The following is an 18,326-nucleotide window of genomic DNA, read 5'->3' on the forward strand; positions in this document are numbered from 1 at the left end:
CCATGATGGTCAGGTACTGAGCCCCGGCCAACTGATCGAGCAGGTCATCGATGCGTGGCATTGGGTACGCATCGGCGACCGTGACAGCATTGAGCCCCCTGTAGTCCACGCAGAACCGAGTGGTTCGGTCCTTCTTAGGGACGAGGACTACAGGCGAGGCCCAAGCGCTGTTGGATGCCTGGATCACCCCCAGCTTCAGCATCTCGTCAATCTCCTGGCGCATGTGTTGCTGCACCTCCAGGGAGACCCGATATGCTGAACGCCGGATCGGGGGATGATCCCCAGTGTCCACGTGATGGACAGCCAAGTCAGTCCTTCCGGGCTGGTTGGTAAACAACCCCCGGAAGGGGTGTAGGGTGGCCCACAGCTGGGACCGTTGGTCCTCCAAGAGCTGGTGGCCAACCTCCACATCCTCAATGGATCCGCCTGCCCTAACCTGGGCTAGCATATCCAAGAGGGTTTCCGCTTCTCCCTCCTCGGGCAGGTTGCACACGGGGAGCGCACATGCCTCCCGCTCATGATGTGCCTTCATCATGTTCACATGGAAGGGCTTCCGCCTTCCACGGGCAGGGTCCAGGGTGACCAGGTACGTCACAGGGTTGAGCTGCTGGTACACGAGGTATGGGCCTTCCCAGGCTGCCTGAAGCTTGTCCTGTGGTACGGGGACCAGTACCCACACCTTTTGACCCACTTGGTAGGTCCTCTCACAAGCGTTCTGGTCGTACCAACGCTTCTGATCGGCCTGGGCTTGAGCCATATTGTCGTGTACCAGTTGCGTCAAGGCCTGCATTTTGTCCCGGAAGCGCATGACATACTCGATAACCGACACTCCAGGGGTGGCCAAATCCCCTTCCCAAGCCTCTTTCACCAGAGCCAGGGGGCCCCGCACACGTCGCCCGTACAGGAGCTCAAACGGTGAGAATCCTGTTGAGGCCTGTGGAACCTCCCGGTAAGCAAATAACAGGTGTGGGAGATACCGCTCCCAGTCACGCCCATGGGAGTCGACCAACATCTTAAGCATCTGCTTTAAGGTGCCATTGAACCGCTCGCACAGGCCATTAGTCTGTGGATGGTACGGGCTGGCCACCAGATGTCGCACCTGGACCTGCTTACAGAGGGCCTCCATCAGCTGGGACATGAATTGGGTCCCCCGGTCAGTGAGCATTTCCTGGGGAAAACCCACTCGGGAGAAAATCTCCAGCAATGCGGTGGCCACCTTGTCAGCCCGAATGGACGACAAGGCCACTGCTTCTGGGTACCGGGTGGCATAGTCCACTACCGTCAGTATGAAGCGTTTCCCGGAGCTGCTGGGGATGGCCAGCGGGCCGACCAGATCCACAGCCACCCTCCTGAAAGGCTCATCGATGATTGGCAGAGATACTAGTGGGGCTTTGGGGTGTGGCCCCGCCTTCCCCACTCTCTGACAGGTTTCACACGAACGGCAGTAGGCAGCCACATCGGCCCCCATTTTTGGCCAGTAGAAATGCTGGTTTAACCTGGCCTTGGTCTTAGCGATCCCTAGGTGTCCGGCCATCGGAATCTCATGTGCGATCCGCAACAACTCCGTCCGGAACGGATAGGGTACCACCAACTGTCGGTCCCTGGGCCACGCCTCCGGTGAACCCTGCTGGACCGTGGCCCGGTACAGCCGTCCTTGGTCCCAGACCACTCGCTCCGGGTCCGAGTCCGAGGGAGGCTGTGCCGCCTGCTCCTTAAGAGCTTTCAGGCTGTCGTCAGCTTCTAACGCTGCCTGAAACCCCTGACTAGATGTGGCCAGAATCGACGAGACTGTCACATCTTCGGTCAGTACCCCGGGACCTGTGTCCTGGCCTCCACCTGACTCGGCTGCCACTTGGTCAGAAGGGGAAGAGCTATCGGACCTCCGGGAGGCCCCTTGGCTTCCAGCACTCCCACTGCGGGTGACAGCGGCCACAGCCGCTGCGACCGTGGGTCGTGCCTGCTCCTCCTCCGTTCCTGACCAAGTCGCCGGTTCAGGCAGACCTACCTGGCTTCCTGACACCCCGGTTGTGGGGGAACCATGCACCGAGATCTTACCTGGGAGCACTTCCGCTCCTGGACCGGCCCCAATCTCACCTGCCTGTTCCCCTCCTGCAGCAACAGAACCCCGCTGTGAAATCTCTGGGGACCCCACATTTGCTGTGGTAGCCCCCACCCCACACACTGGTCCTCCCCCTGCAGCACCCTGCTCTCTGCTTATCCCTGCAGAGGGCAACAGATCCCAGCTCACAGGCTGATTACTTGTAGAGGCATTGTCACACCTTTCTCTGACCCCCTCCCCTGTCACAGCTGCAGCTGTGTGTGTGTCTATGGTGTCTATGCAAGCAGAAATATCAGAGTTCACTCCCTCCTCCCTTACATCATTCATAGATAACACATTAACATTGTCCGGAGGCATGTCAGTACTGGCTGAAGGTTCAGCCCTTGGTTGGGGCCCAAACTGGGAGGTTATCTGCCCCAAATCTGTCCCAAGTAGCACGTTTGCGGGGATCCGATCAGTTACCCCCACCTCCCTCACCCCTCGCCCTGCGCCCCAGTCCACATAAATGTCAGCAACAGGCAGCGCCGGGTCAATGCCTCCAATCCCTGAGACAGCGAGGGTTTTTCCAGGGATCAAGTCTTGGGGGGACACCATCTCAGGCCGCACCAGAGTCACCTCCGAGGCGCTGTCTCGCAGTCCTATGGTCACAGACCGGCCGACGGTGACAGGTTGGAAGCTGTCCAGGGACCTACCACCACCCCCACCCACACAATACACCTTGGGCGGCCCTTGGGACGGGGACGGAGCCGGGGCCTTGGGACGCTGAGGGCACATGGCCTTGAAGTGTCCAGGTAGGTTGCACTGGTGGCACCGTCTTGGTTCTGCCACGGGCCTGGAGAGGGGAGTTGAGGGGGACACCCCCTGCAGTCTAGGGGCAGGTGGGGCAGTCGCAGAATTCATCTTACCCCCTCTCCAGGTGCTGCTGGTGGCTGCTCTCCTGGCTTCAGGAGCCCGATTGTTGGTGTAGTCATCGGCCAGGGCAGCTGTAGCCGTGGACCCCTTTGGCTTCTGGTCTCGGATGAACTGGCGGAGATCCTCAGGGCAGTTCCACAAGAGTTGCTCCGTGATGAACAAGTCCAGGATCTCCGGTCCGGTGGAAAGCTGCAGGCCTTGGGTCCAGTGGTCGGCAGCTCGGGCAAGTGCCCGCCTGTGGTCAGCCCAGGAGTCCTTTGGTCCCTTCTGTAGGCTCCGGAACTTCTTGCGGTAGGACTCTGGGGTGAGGTTGTACTGTTGGATCAGGGCCCGCTTGATGGTGTCGTAGCCCTGATCTGCCTCAGCAGGCAAGTCCCCAAGGATATCCAGGGTCTTACCCCTTAAACGGGGGGTCAGGTATTTGGCCCACTGCTCCTTGTCCAGATGGTGCTGCAAGCAAGTCCGTTCAAAAGCAGTCAAGAAAGAGTCCAAGTCTCCATCCTTCTCCAGCACTGGGAAGTCCTCAACACGGACCTTTGGAAGTTTGGTGTCTTGAAGGTCACGTGTGGCTGATGAGGGCCGGAGCTGAGCTAGCTGCAGCTGGTGGTCACGGTCTGCCTGTTGCCGTCGCTCCGCAGCCTCACGCTCTGCCTGGCGCTCTTCACGCGCTGCCTGCCGCTCTGCCCTGCGCTCTGCCAGGAGTTCCTTGTAGCCCTCCTGGTCTCCAGCCTGGAGAAGGGCCATAGCCATTTGAAGAAGGCTATCCGAGCCTCCCAGGCTCGATGGAATGGCACGTGGTGATCTGCGGCCCGCTGCGGAGCCTGGTGATTCACTGTCCATTGCAGAGCGGAGGGCTGGCATCTGGCTCGTTGAGGACCCTTGGGTGAGCTGCTCCTCATCTTGTCCAGCAGTGCCAGGTTGTGCAATGTCCTCTGCAGAGCTGTTTTCTAGCGTCGAGCTCCTGGAGGACTCGTGGGCAACCTCCTCATTACTGTCCACAGCACCGTCCTCCCTCTCTTCGGCTCCTGCTTTAGCATTGGCCAGTTGCCTAGCTCTGCTCCTGGTGCCATCAGCCATTCTTGCAGACTTTTGGTCACTGACACAGAACTGACACCTGATGCCTCCACACACCTTACAGTATCTGCACTCTGACACTCTAGTGTTGAGCTAGTCTGAAGACCCCAGCAGCCACAGCTGCTGCAGGCCGTCTTTAGTGTCTGGGAGTATGGGTCTCACACTCACACACACTATTATCTCGATCCCACCGCTTGCCACCAATATGTCACAAACCACCGGGGGGTCACTCAGAAATCCCCCGCGCTGGCTACCAGTACGTCACAATCGGGGGGTAACAAGTGGGGGTCACCCCTCCTTTATACCTCCCGACCGACAGACAGAGCACGTGACGCGCTCTCTAGCGCCCCTCTTATAGTCAGGCCAATTATGGAATTGCCCGACAATAAGCAAGGAGGCCGCTATACTACTTATGCCGATTATTGAAGGGTCCCCGGTGAGAGTAGGGTATATATTCCCCCGACCTCCGCGGGCGGAATATATAAAATCTCCCCGAATCTCACTGGCCTCCCCACAATAATCCTTGGCACAAACTCGCTGCCACCAACCGCTTCACGGTAACTATTAGCCGAACACACAGACGTGGGATTCAAGATCGAGATAACAGAACAGCCCAAGATTAATTATATAATTTAATCAGCCTAAAGCACACTAGAAACTACAATATATACAATAGGGAATCTAAAGAATATACATATGTCAGAGTACAGTTACAGATAAAGCATGGTTTACAAACAGGTATGCAATTCAATCAGTTACCTTGTGCGTCTGGCCACAGGGGGGCGCTGTAGACCAGGTTTCTAGGAACTCCCACAGATGTTTCCTGCACGTGACCCCCAGCGAAAGAACACTGGAAAATGGCCGAAGTAGGGTTATCAACCTGGGCAAATCCAGGTCCCCTCCTACCTTCGTGACCTCAGAGGGAGCACTGCTCCACCCCTGGCTGGAGTTATGGACAAAATCCACAACATGGAATATGGCCATAACTTGGCCTGGGAGCGTCGTAGGCGGACGCCAATGCTCTCATTGTGACAGTTATGAATTTAGCTACAGAATGAGAGGTTTCATGACTTGTCTACTAGTTCCACATTGGCTGATATCACGCCTGGGGTATTTCCCAAGCTCCCGCTCCCATAAAAAAGGTGTGCCAGCATCGTCCGCATGCGAAAACACCATTTTCATGGTTGCCGTATTTATCGGAAATATGGCTTGCGAGATATGAACCATTTTTTACTGGAGTCGTTCTGTCTGGCTAGTTCCAGAGCCTTATAATGAGATACAACTCTTGTTACAGGGTGACGGCAGGGAGTCATCCTGTGTCCTTTGTTCCCACATCACCTAATTTCCATATCACAGGAGATGGCCATGGGATGGGTTGCTAAACAAGTTGTGTGAAGGAAAGGGGGGGTGACACCAGGAGAGGGCTTCCTGACATAACTTGAATATCATGATTTATCGTCATATCTCCGGATTTACCTCACAGGCAGGATTGGCAATATACACCCAGAACTGCTCGTGATACAGGGTGCATATTGCCCCTGACATGCTCCCTTTAAGTGAAGCCGAGGCAGAGGTGTAATATGTACTAGTGTTCATGGGTCATTTTGTAATGTTTAGCACATCTGACATGCCTCCCGTTAGTGATCAGTGAAATGACACTATTAATTTCTTCAGCGCTCTATTGGGAGACCCAGACGATTGGGGTATAGCTACTGCCCTCCGGAGGCCACACAAAGCACTACACTAAAAAGTGCTAGGCCCCTCCCCTTCTGGCTATACCCCCCCGTGGTATCACGGGTTCTCCAGTTTTCAAGCTTTGTGCGAAGGAGGTCAGACATCCACGCATAGCTCCACAGATTTTAGTCAGCAGTAGCTGCTGACTATTTCGGATGGAAGAAAAGAGGGCCCATATAGGGCCCCCAGCATGCTCCCTTCTCACCCGTGGATGGTGTTGTAAGGTTGAGGTACCTATTGCTGGTACAGGGGCTGGAGCCCCACATGCTGTTTTCCTTCCACATCCCCTTGTAGGGCTCTGTGGAAGTGGGATCCTGCCGGCCTCTAAGCTCTGACGCCGGGCTCCATCCACAGACCCAGTTGAACCTGATGGATATGGAGCAGGAGTACAATCAGGGACATGGCCCTGCATCATACAGGTACTCTGTGTCCCCGGCAGGCACAGACACACTCCGGGCTGGCTGGGTGTTGTAGTGCGCCGGGGACCGTAACGTTGGAGTTAGTGTTCCTACAGTTTACTGGGGGACTTTGTGTTGTGGGAACGCAGCGCCGACCCCCACTGGACCGGCGGCGCTGCTGTGACTTGTAGTGCGCCGGGGACACGCCGACCGCGCTTTTACGGCGGCGGCGTTTATAAATCCAGTCCCCGGCTTTTGCGGCCTAGCTCCGCTTCGTTCCCGCCCCCACCCTGTCAATCAGGGTAGGGGAGAGACGCTGTTTCGCAGCAGCGACGAGGGCTGGAGCCTGATTTACATGCTCCAGCCCTCTCACTAGGCACAGAGGGAAGCAGGCTTCCCGCTCTTAGTCAGGAACGCCCAGGGCCCGCCCCCCCTCCTCTCCCAGGACGCCGGCAGCCATTACATGCAGTCTGGCTGGAGGAAGGACGCAGGCTCTGGGAGACCTGGACTAGGGGGCTTTTGGCGACCACACACCCGCTCTTAAGCGGGCGGTAAGCGGCATTTCAGCTGGCCCCTCTAGTGCCTCAGTGTGTATTGGTGTACTGTGTCACCAGATATATATATTTATTTATTTCTTGCACTGTGAGGTCGCTTCCTGGCTGGATACCCAGATCGCTCTGAGGAAGCAGCAACATGTCATCCACAAAACGCAAGGCTGCCAAGGCTAGGGCTGTGTACACTGCGTGTGCTGCATGTGGGGCTGCTCTACCAGCAGGTTCCAAAGACCCCCATTGTGTGCAATGCTCAGATCCGGTGCTGCTTCGCCAGCCGGAGTCCGGAGGGGTAGTGACCCAGGCTGAGACGCTTGTAAGTCCTGCCCCGGTGTCAGGGACAGACTTTGCAGTTTTTGCTGATGGAATGTCTGTGACTATGGCAAAAATCCTTGAAACTTTGCAATCCATGACTGGGGCTCAGTCTATGGACACGGCGAGGTCTCTGTCCTCTAATCCCCCTCAGTTGGAATTAATCCAGACTGCAAGGGGGTCCCCGGCTTCCCAGGCTGAGTATTATGACTCAGATGATAGCCCCAGCCACCCTAAGCGAGCTCGCTGGGAAAGACCCTCAACGTCATCACACTGCTCAGGGTCTCAGCGCAATCAGTCGCCCTGTGATGCGTCTGAAGAGAGTGATCAGGAGTCTTATCCTGGAACCCCTCTCAATCTGGATACCCCGGATGGGGACGCCATGGTAAACGAGCTTATCTCAGCCATCAATAGACTGTTGGATATTTCTCCCCCAGCTCCTTCTGCAGAGGAGGCAGCTGCAGAGCAGGAGAAGTTTCGTTTCCTCTATCCCAAGCGTAAATTGAGTGCTTTCTTGGATCACTCTGACTTCAGAGAGTCAATCCAGAAACACGACGCTCATCCAGAAAGGCGTTTCTCTAAACGTTCTAAGGATACACGTTTTCCTTTCCCCCCTGATGTGGTCAAGTGCTGGACCCAGTGTCCAAAAGTAGACCCCCCGATTTCCAAACTTGCAGCTAGATCCATAGTTGCAGTGGAGGATGGCGCTTCACTTAAGGATGCCAATGACAGACAGATGGACCTTTGGTTAAAATCTGTCTATGAAGCTATCGGCGCGTCGTTTGCTCCAGCATTCGCAGCCGTATGGGCACTCCAAGCTATTTCAGCTGGGTTAGCAAAAGTGGATGCTATCATACATCCAGCGGTGCCGCAAGTGGCGTCCCTTACCTCGCAGATGTCTGCGTTTGCGTCTTACGCTATCAATGCGGTCCTAGAATCTACCAGCCGCACCTCAATGGCGTCCGCCAATTCGGTAGTTTTGCGCAGAGCCTTGTGGTTAAAGGACTGGAAAGCAGATGCTGGTTCCAAAAAATGTTTAACCAGCTTGCCTTTATCTAGAGATAGACTGTTTGGCGAGCCATTGGCTGACATCATTAAACAGTCCAAGGGTAAAGACTCTTCCTTACCCCAGCCCAGATCAAGCAAACCTCAGCAGAAAAAATGGCAGCAGAGGTTTCAGTCCTTTCGAGGTTCGGGCAAGACACAATTCTCCTCGTCCAAAGGGACTCAGAGGACGCAAAGAGTCTCAGATTCCTGGCGGGCTCACGCACGCCTCAAGAAAGCAAATGGAGGAACCGCTTCCAAAGCGGCTACCTCATGACTTCCAGCCCCCCCCCTCCGCATCTCCGGTCGGGGGCAGGCTTTCCCGCTTTTCCGACATTTGGATGTCACAGGTCAAAGACCGGTGGGTGACAAACATTTTGTCTCGCGGGTACAGAATCGAGTTCAGTTCTCGTCCTCCAGCTCGGTTCTTCAGAACCTCCCCACATCCAGACCGAGCAGATGCCCTGCTGCAGGCGGTGGACTCCCTAAGAGCGGAAGGAGTAGTGGTTCCTGTACCGCCTCAGGAACAAGGGCGAGGGTTTTACTCCAATCTCTTTGTGGTTCCAAAAAAGGACGGCTCGTTCCGTCCTGTTCTGGATCTAAAGCTGCTCAACAAACATGTGCACGCCAGACGGTTCCGGATGGAAACCCTCCGCTCTGTCGTTGCCTCAATGTCTCAAGGAGACTTCCTTGCCTCAATAGACATCAAAGATGCTTATCTCCACGTGCCAATTGCTACAGAACATCAACGTTTTCTACGTTTTGTGATAGGAAACGACCATCTTCAGTTCGTAGCTCTGCCATTCGGTCTGGCGACAGCCCCCCGGGTCTTCACCAAGGTCATGGCGGCGGTGGTAGCAGTCTTGCACTCTCAGGGACACTCGGTGATCCCTTACCTAGACGATCTACTTGTCAAGGCACCCTCTCAAGAGGCATGCCAACTCAGTCTACATGCTACGCTGGAGACTCTACAGACGTTCGGATGGATCATCAACTTTCCAAAGTCGAATCTGTCACCGTCACAGTCGATAACGTATCTTGGCATGGAGTTTCATACTCGAGCAGCGAGAGTGAAGCTTCCGCTGAACAAGCAGCGGTCCCTACAGACAGGGGTGCAATCCCTCCTTCAAGGCCAGTCGCACCCCTTACGGCGCCTCATGCACTTCCTCGGGAAGATGGTGGCAGCCATGGAAGCAGTTCCCTTTGCGCAGTTTCATCTGCGCCCACTTCAATGGGACATTCTCCGCCAATGGGACGGGAAGTCAACGTCCCTGGACAGGAAAGTCTCTCTTTCCCAGACGGCCAAGGACTCTCTACAATGGTGGCTCCTTCCCACCTCATTGTCTCAGGGAAGATCCTTCCTGCCCCCATCCTGGGCAGTGGTCACGACAGATGCGAGTCTGTCAGGGTGGGGAGCAGTGTTTCTCCACCACAGGGCCCAGGGGACGTGGACTCTGCAGGAGTCCACCCTTCAGATCAATGTTCTGGAAATCAGGGCAGTGTATCTTGCCCTACTGGCCTTCCAACAGTGGCTGGAAGGAAAGCAGATCCGAATTCAGTCGGACAACTCCACAGCGGTGGCATACATCAACCACCAAGGGGGGACGCGCAGTCGGCAAGCATTCCAAGAAGTCCGGCGCATTCTAATGTGGGTGGAGGACACAGCATCCACCATATCCGCGGTTCACATCCCAGGCGTAGAAAATTGGGAAGCAGACTTCCTCAGTCGCCAGGGCATGGACGCAGGGGAGTGGTCCCTTCACCCGGACGTGTTTCAGGAAATCTGTCGCCGATGGGGAGTGCCGGACGTCGACCTAATGGCGTCCCGGCACAACAACAAGGTCCCGGCATTCATGGCGAGGTCGCGCGATCAAAGAGCTCTGGCGGCAGACGCATTAGTTCAAGATTGGTCGCAGTTCCGGCTCCCATACGTCTTCCCACCTCTGGCACTCTTGCCCAGAGTGTTACGCAAGATCAGATCCGATTGCAGCCGCGTCATACTCGTCGCCCCAGACTGGCCGAGGAGATCGTGGTATCCGGATCTGTGGCATCTCACGGTCGGTCGACCGTGGTCACTGCCAGACCGACCAGACTTACTGTCCCAAGGGCCGTTTTTCCATCAGAATTCTGCGGCCCTGAACCTGACTGTGTGGCCATTGAGTCCTGGATCCTAGCGTCTGCAGGATTATCCCAAGGAGTTGTAGCCACAATGAGACAGGCTAGAAAGTCGACTTCTGCTAAGATCTACCACAGAACGTGGAAGATTTTCTTATCCTGGTGTTCCGCTCAGGGAGTGTCTCCCTGGCCATTTGCATTGCCCACTTTTCTTTCTTTCCTGCAATCGGGGTTAGAAAAGGGCTTGTCGCTCAGCTCCCTTAAAGGGCAAGTATCGGCACTATCCGTGTTTTTTCAGAAACGTCTAGCACGTCTTCCTAAGGTGCGCACGTTCCTGCAGGGGGTCTGTCATATTGTGCCCCCGTACAAGCGGCCGTTAGATCCATGGGATCTGAACAGGGTACTAGTTGCTCTCCAGAAGCCGCCTTTCGAGCCTCTGAAAGAAGTTTCCTTTTCTCGCCTGTCACAGAAAGTGGCGTTTCTTGTTGCGATCACATCGCTTCGGCGAGTGTCGGAGCTGGCAGCTCTGTCATCCAAGGCTCCCTTCCTGGTGTTCCACCAGGACAAGGTAGTGCTGCGCCCCATTCCGGAGTTTCTCCCTAAGGTCGTCTCCTCGTTTCATCTTAATCAGGATATATCCTTGCCTTCCTTTTGTCCTCATCCGGTTCACCGGTATGAAAAGGACTTACGTTTGCTGGATCTGGTGAGAGCACTCAGAATCTACATTTCCCGCACGGCGCCCATGCGCCGTTCCGATGCACTTTTTGTCCTTGTCGCTGGTCCGCGCAAGGGGTTGCAGGCTTCTAAAGCCACCCTGGCTCGATGGATCAAAGAACCAATTCTAGAGGCCTACCGTTCTGCGGGGCTTCCGGTTCCTTCAGGGCTAAAAGCCCACTCAACCAGAGCCGTGGGTGCGTCCTGGGCATTACGACACCAGGCTTCGGCTCAACAGGTGTGCCAGGCAGCTACCTGGTCGAGTCTGCACACTTTCACCAAACATTATCAGGTGCATACCTATGCTTCGGCGGATGCCAGCTTAGGTAGAAGAGTCCTGCAGGCGGCAGTGACATCCCCGTAGGGGAGGGCTGTTTTGCAGCTCTAACATGAGGTATCTCTTTACCCACCCAGGGACAGCTTTTGGACGTCCCAATCGTCTGGGTCTCCCAATAGAGCGCTGAAGAAGAAGGGAATTTTGTTACTTACCGTAAATTCCTTTTCTTCTAGCTCTTATTGGGAGACCCAGCACCCGCCCTGTTGTCCTTCGGGATTTTTTTGTTGTTTGCGGGTACACATGTTGTTCATGTTGAACGGTTTTTCAGTTCTCCGACGCTATTCGGAGTTAATTTGTTTAAACCAGTTATTGGCTTCCTCCTTCTTGCTTTGGCACTAAAACTGGAGAACCCGTGATACCACGGGGGGGTATAGCCAGAAGGGGAGGGGCCTAGCACTTTTTAGTGTAGTGCTTTGTGTGGCCTCCGGAGGGCAGTAGCTATACCCCAATCGTCTGGGTCTCCCAATAAGAGCTAGAAGAAAAGGAATTTACGGTAAGTAACAAAATTCCCTTCTTCTCACTAAGCTCAGTCCGCATAATCACCTGATTACCATTTTGCTCTTTTTCCCCAGAAATGCCATGTTTGTAAACTAAACGGCGCATCCATCGGCTGTGTGTTTCCTCGGTGTAAGCGTGGTTATCATTTTCCTTGTGGAACAGAAAAGCAGTGCATTTTCCAATTCATGGACACCTTCAGGTAATTTCTTGCTTCTTTAGATTAATTGGCACGCTTGCCATTATCATCCCCTGCAGTGGCAGTCTGTCATATAAATTGGACGTTGCCGGCGTAGGAGCGTTGCTCAGCATCACATCTTCTGCCATTCACCATGTCCTTTCACTGGAAAAATAATTTACGAAAATTGCTAAACAAATTGATGTGGAGCATTAGTAAGATCCGGGATCTGATAGATTTCCACTGTAGATGTTTGTCATGTAACTACCAGATAAGTGACAAATATCTGATCACCAGGGGGGCGGGGCGATGTAGCCGACCAGAGAGGACGCATGGGAAGAGAGCTCCTATAATCCTGATCTTATCCTGGCCATTTACACCCGGTTACCTGATCCATTTACTCACTGACCTGCTGCTGTGACAGGAGACACCATCTGGAGGCTGCCGATTCCCACTGGAGCTATTCCCTGACTCCTGCACGGCGTTGCTGGATCTCCTGAAGCTGGAGAGTGTGGAGCAGCAGCCATCTTCCCTACAGCCTGCATTTCCACAGTGAGCAGCAGAGCATGACTCCGGAGAGCAGTGAGGAGTGACAGATTTATGGCCAGAGGTGAAGACCCAGGAGTGGTGAGCACAGGGAAGTTAATTCTCCCCAAGGCTACTTTCACACATCCGGATTTTGCTCTGCGGCACAATACGGCGTTCTGCAGAAAAAACGCAACCGGCTTTTGTAACGCCGGTTGCGTTTTTTTTTTGCATAGATTTACATTAGTGCCGTATTGTGCCGCAGGGGCTTGCGTTCGGTCCGGTTTTGGCCGCATGCGGCAGATTTAGCCGATGCGGCGGCCAGATAGAACGTTCCCTGCAACGTTTTTTGCTCCGGCAAAAAAAAACCGCATCGCGCCGCATACGGCCGCTGCGGCGCATTTTCAATGCATGCCTATGGATGCAGCGCGATGCGGAAAAAACCGCATCCGGCCGCCGCATATGGTTTTTCCCACTGCGCATGCTCAGTAGCGTGCCGCAACCGGAAAAAAACGGACCGGCCGCATGTAAAAACTTATGCAAAGGATGCGGTGTTTTCGCCGCATCCGTTGCATAGGTTTCACAGCCGGATTGAGCCGCACTGCTCAAACCGGATGTGAGAAAGTAGCCTTAGCTGTGTAACTGGCAGTCAGTGTGCAGCACATTAGGGGGCCGGCTGCAGTGTGGAAGACTTTAACCCATAGAGTGCTGGAGGGTCTGGAGTGTGTGCCTTGAAAAACGGGCCCTGCAGATTTTTCCTGACACATGAAAACAAATAAGTGACACATATTGAAGTCCCCACACTGCGCAGGCCTGCATCATCCTGATAAATACACCCTGAGTGCTGTGCTGCCCTGGGACTCCCTTCATTCTTATTATCCACCATATAAGTGGCTGTTTTCCGGCTCTCTGGACGTGGTGAGGAAGTGGAGACAGACATATTACTAAATATACATTATAAAGGCACAGATTCAGACGCACGGGGGCACGATAAGAGAGGGGTGCAGAATCAGCAAATCCCCAGTGTATCAATGAGTCCCCCTAAACAAAGTGGAGCTATTGACAAACTTAAGGAGTTCGCAAGGGGTGGTCAGGCAGATGCCCCTAAAGCCAAGAGAAATGCCACCCCAAAAGGTCAGGCACTATTGGATGACGGGTCAGAGGATAAAGATGATTTAACCCTGAGGCAGGTGTATGAACAGCTTCTACAAGCAATTTCTACAAGCAACAGCTCCCTCACGGGGAAAATTGAGCAGGTATATTCAGAGGTGGGCCTTCTGCGTCAGGACATGCAATCTTTGAGGGCCCGAACAGCGGAAGTCGAGACGCGAGTGTCTGAACTTGAGGTTCAAACTGTAACACTCAAAACAAAAATGACCACAATGGCCGGATCGGCAAATGCATGGCGCCAGAAAGCAGACGATCTGGAGAACCGCATGCGTCGAAACAATATACGAATCATAGGACTGCCAGAGCGCTCGGAAGGTCAGCATCCGGAACAATTCCTGGAGGAGTGGCTGAAATGTAATCTCGGAGATGAGTTCTCCTCGACATTTGCGGTGGAGAGGGCGCACAGCGTTCCAACGAGGCCTCCTATTCCAGGCGCGCCACCACGTCCCTTTTTAGCAAAGATGCTCAACTACAGAGATAGAGACACAGCATGCCGTCTGGCCCGACAGAAGAGCCCACTCAAGTTCAATAATGCTGCGCTCTCGATCTTTCCGTACTTTTCGGTGGACCTCCAGAAACTGAGAGCCCACTTCATGGAGGTGAAGAAGAAATTAAGGGAGCAGAACATCATCTACTCTATGCTGTACCTTGCCCGGCTCCGCATAGTGCATGAAGGGTCGCCTCTGTTTTTTTACTACACCTGCTGAGGCTGAGGACTGGCTACAGGTACACCCGAAACCTAAGGGGCAGAAGCCATGAGATTACTTTCCTAGGTGACATTTTCTGTGCCCCCTGGCGACCCTCTTCTCCCATGGTTGCTTGAAGCCCCCTTTGAAGACAGATGGGACTTCCCCGTGCCTCGAGTGATGGAGGAATTGGCCGGGAATTGGTTCTTGTGAAATGGGAGCCCTATCTTGTGCACCCTTATACCACCTATACCAGGACACTGTATTCAGTGGTGGTATCCCCATTGATGTTTGAAATGTTTTACAGGACTTATCGGAAAGGTCCTGAAGTTCGATATTGGTTCTATATGTTTACAGCTGCAATTGCATTAACTTTATTTCTTTGCAGGGACAAGCTTATTACTGTTGGAGGGTTAACCACACTTAATTGCAGGGCAGAAAGCGTCTTATACCTGGGATCCTGGTTCTATAAAAAGATCTATGTGATATGGGGTCAGAGCTAATATTTATGACCTGGAATGTCAGAGGCCTTAAATCGCCCAAAAAACGTATTAAGGTATTCTCCCAAATTAAGCAAGTCAAGGCCCAACTGGTGGTACTGGTAGAGACTCACCTCACACGGGACACAGCCAGACTAGTAAACAAACCGTGGGTACAATGGTCGGCACATGCATTCCACACCAGCTACTCAAGGGGTGTCTCTCTATTGGTCCATAGACATATCCGTTGGGAAGTGAAGGTGGTGAGGCGTGACCTGGAGGGGCGATTTTGTGTTTTTATGAGTCTATAAACTCTAGAGATTATGTGCTGTTATGTATTTACAACCCCCCGCCAGCTCGCATCTCCATTCTTAAACAAGCAATGAGCTTTGCCCTCAATTATCCAGATGCGTATGTGTTATGTATGGGGGATTTTATTCTTGTGATGAATGAGGAGCAGGACAGGTTTCGGATGGATAGAGGGGGACAACATTCGGCCACACACTTGACTGATTTGCAGCAATGCGCGGAGGGAGGTGGGTGGATTGACCTTTGGCGACTCCGGCATCCTAACACCCGAGAATATACATGTCATTCTTCTACTAGACGCACGCTGTCCCGACTAGATTATATTTTTGGGTCGAGCAATATCGCAACCTGGGTGGATGACGTGGTACACAGGGTCAGGGGCATATCAGATCACAGCCCAGTGATTCTTACTATGAAGACTAACCAAGGTGTTGGTAAACCCTTTTGGAGGTTAAACCCCTTTTGGCTGAAACTAATAGATCAAAGTGATAGAACTCTGACCCAAATAGAGGATTTCCTGGAAGCCCACCCTAAACCCTGGAATATTAACTTGGTGTGGGACACCCTTAAAGCCTACCTTAGAGGGTGTTTGTCTTCAACCATAACATATCTTAAAAGAGTTACTAAAACTGAGGATGATATAGTAGAGGGGAGACTTAGGGACTCAGAGGCAATATATATATCGGCCCCAACCGATGGAAATAGGGCGGCCTGGATGCAATCATATAGGTTATATATGCAGCATTCTGAGACAAAGTCCAAACGCAAATTGTTCTTTACCCGACAATCATATTTTGAGCTTGGAAATCAATCCAGTAAATTATTGGCATATATGGTTAGGCAACACAACACTTCAAATACAATATTGGGTATACGGAGGATGGATGGCTCAATAGCTACATCCCCTGAAGATATTTTAGAGTGCTTTTGTGAATACTATAAAACCCTATACACATCTAGAAATCCTCATGGAGTTCAAAGTTGTGTGACATATTTGTCGGATTTGGAGTTTCCCACTTTGAGTGGATCACAACGGGATTCTCTGGAGGCGGACATCACACTGGATGAAGTGATTACTGCCATCTCGGATATGGCTAGGGGGAAATCCCTGGGTCCAGATGGCCTTCCCATAGAATTCTATAGTAAATATTGTGACGTATTGGCCCCGATTCTTTTAGAGGTTTTCTCACATTTTTCAGCCGGCGACTCTCTACCTGCTTCCTTGTACGAAGCACATATAGTTGTGCTGAGGAAGGAGGGTAAAGATCCACTAGACTGTGGTTCATACCGTCCTATATCCCTAGTTAATATGGATTACAAGATCTTTACCAAAATACTGGCGTCCAGGCTTAATTCAGTCATATTCAGTATAGTTCACCCAGATCAAACCGGATTTATGCCTGGGAAAAACACCTCTATAAATATAAGACGGGTCCAGTCCATAGTGCAATATAGCACACTGGTCCAGGAGAACGAGTGGGCCTTGGCCTAGCTGGACGCGGCCAAGGCATTTGACTCGGTAGAATGGCCATTTTTATTTGCCTGCCTCCAGAGATTCGCTTTTGGGCCTAAATTCAGTAACTGGATTCATGTGTTGTATAGGTCCCCGACAGCCAGGATATTAGTCAATGGTGCTATGTCTACACCCTTCTCATTGAATCGGGGCACAAGACAGGGATGCCCTCTGTCTCCAGCATTGTTTGCACTAGTTATTGAAGCTTTGGCAATTAGAATCCGCTCTCATCCACAGATCACTGGAATCACTATAGCCGACCGAACAGATCAAATAGGATTGTATGCGGATGACATGGTTGTCTTCTTAGATCGAGTGCAAGAGACTCTACCGGTGGTTATAGACACTATAGATACATTTGGGGAGTTTTCGGGACTACACATCAACTGGGATAAGTCGGCTTTGATGCCATTAATGCATGGGTCTGGAATTTCAATGGAGGGTAGGTCACCTTTCCAAGTGGTAACTAGCTTTAAATACCTGGGAATACACATACAGAAAGACCATACACTAGACCTGCAGACGAGTATAACACCACTTCTGGAGCACGTTAAACTTAAATATAACTTGTGGAGCAAGCTACCCCTGTCAGTGGTTGGCAAAATAAATTTAATCAAAATGATATTACTTCCAAAGCTTAGTTATACACTACAACATAGTGCAGTATCAGTATCCAAATCCTTCTTCTCAATGTTGAACTCTCTTACTACTTCTTTCATATGGGGGAAATCCAGACCCAAACTTCGGTTATCCATTTTACAGAGATCCAAAAGACTGGGAGGGATGGCTTTACCGGAGTTCTTCCTCTACTACCTCGCGGGACAGCTTAGGGCACTAGAGACTTGGATGCCTGGATGTCAGCTGCCAAACTCTGAGTCACTTGGCACACACGGCTGGGACTGATTGTTTAGTGGGTTTTCTCGAATCAGACTGAGAACACCACGGCAGTTACCCCTCCTCAGGTTGGCAAGATTAGTCTGGCGACAAGCCAAGAGGGTGGTACACTTCGAAGGGGTGGTGGCGGAACTCCCATTATGGGGGAATAGCCACTTCCATACTCTGAGAGATCACCCCTCGGCGCAATTCTGGGCCACTCACAGCGTCAGTGCATTAGGTGATCTTTTTGTCCCGGGAACCACAACCTTCAAGTCCTTTGAACAAGTCCAGATTGAATATAATGTTCCAAGATCACAGTTTTTTAGATACCTGCAGATTCGCACAGCGATTCAATCCCACAAACAGAAAATTGGAGTGAGGAAATTGATATCATCACTTCCTATGATAGGTATTCTAAAATCACAAGGACCTCGAGGCCTCATCTCAGCTATATATACTTACCTGTTGTCAGTGGGGGTGGAGTCGGACCCTTTGCCAGCCCAGGATAGATGGAAATCTCTAATTCCCTCTCTACATGGAGAGGAATGGGAAGAGATATTGGAATCTCCGACTGCGGTATCCCCTTCGGTTAATAATAGGTTGATTCAATGCTACATTGTCCACCAGGCATACCTTACTCCAACTCGATTATTTAGTATGGGCCGTTCTCGTACATCGGAGTGCCCGAGGTGTCATCTCTCAGGGGCAAATTTCATACATATGATTTGGAGCTGTCCCAATATATCTTCGTACTGGTGGGGAGTGACATCTCTGCTGACATCGATTGTGTCGATTCCTGTTTTGTGTGACCCTTTGATATGCCTGTTTGGGGTGGTGGAGGAAGA

General features: G+C 52.4%; 1 protein-coding gene across 2 annotated transcripts in view; it reads left to right on the top strand.

Moving 5' to 3' along the window:
• The window catches only part of G2E3 (G2/M-phase specific E3 ubiquitin protein ligase), a 196,808-nt gene that overhangs the window by 57,919 nt on the left and 120,563 nt on the right, over positions 1–18,326 (top strand). For both annotated transcript variants that reach the window (XM_075330240.1, XM_075330239.1), the window contains exon 6: positions 11,823–11,947. In XM_075330240.1, coding sequence (XP_075186355.1) covers positions 11,823–11,947 — 125 coding nt within the window. The remainder of the gene's footprint in view (positions 1–11,822; positions 11,948–18,326) is intronic.

Source organism: Anomaloglossus baeobatrachus, chromosome 12 (genome assembly GCF_048569485.1).
Source record: "Anomaloglossus baeobatrachus isolate aAnoBae1 chromosome 12, aAnoBae1.hap1, whole genome shotgun sequence".
In the NCBI taxonomy this organism is placed as follows: domain Eukaryota; kingdom Metazoa; phylum Chordata; class Amphibia; order Anura; family Aromobatidae; genus Anomaloglossus; species Anomaloglossus baeobatrachus.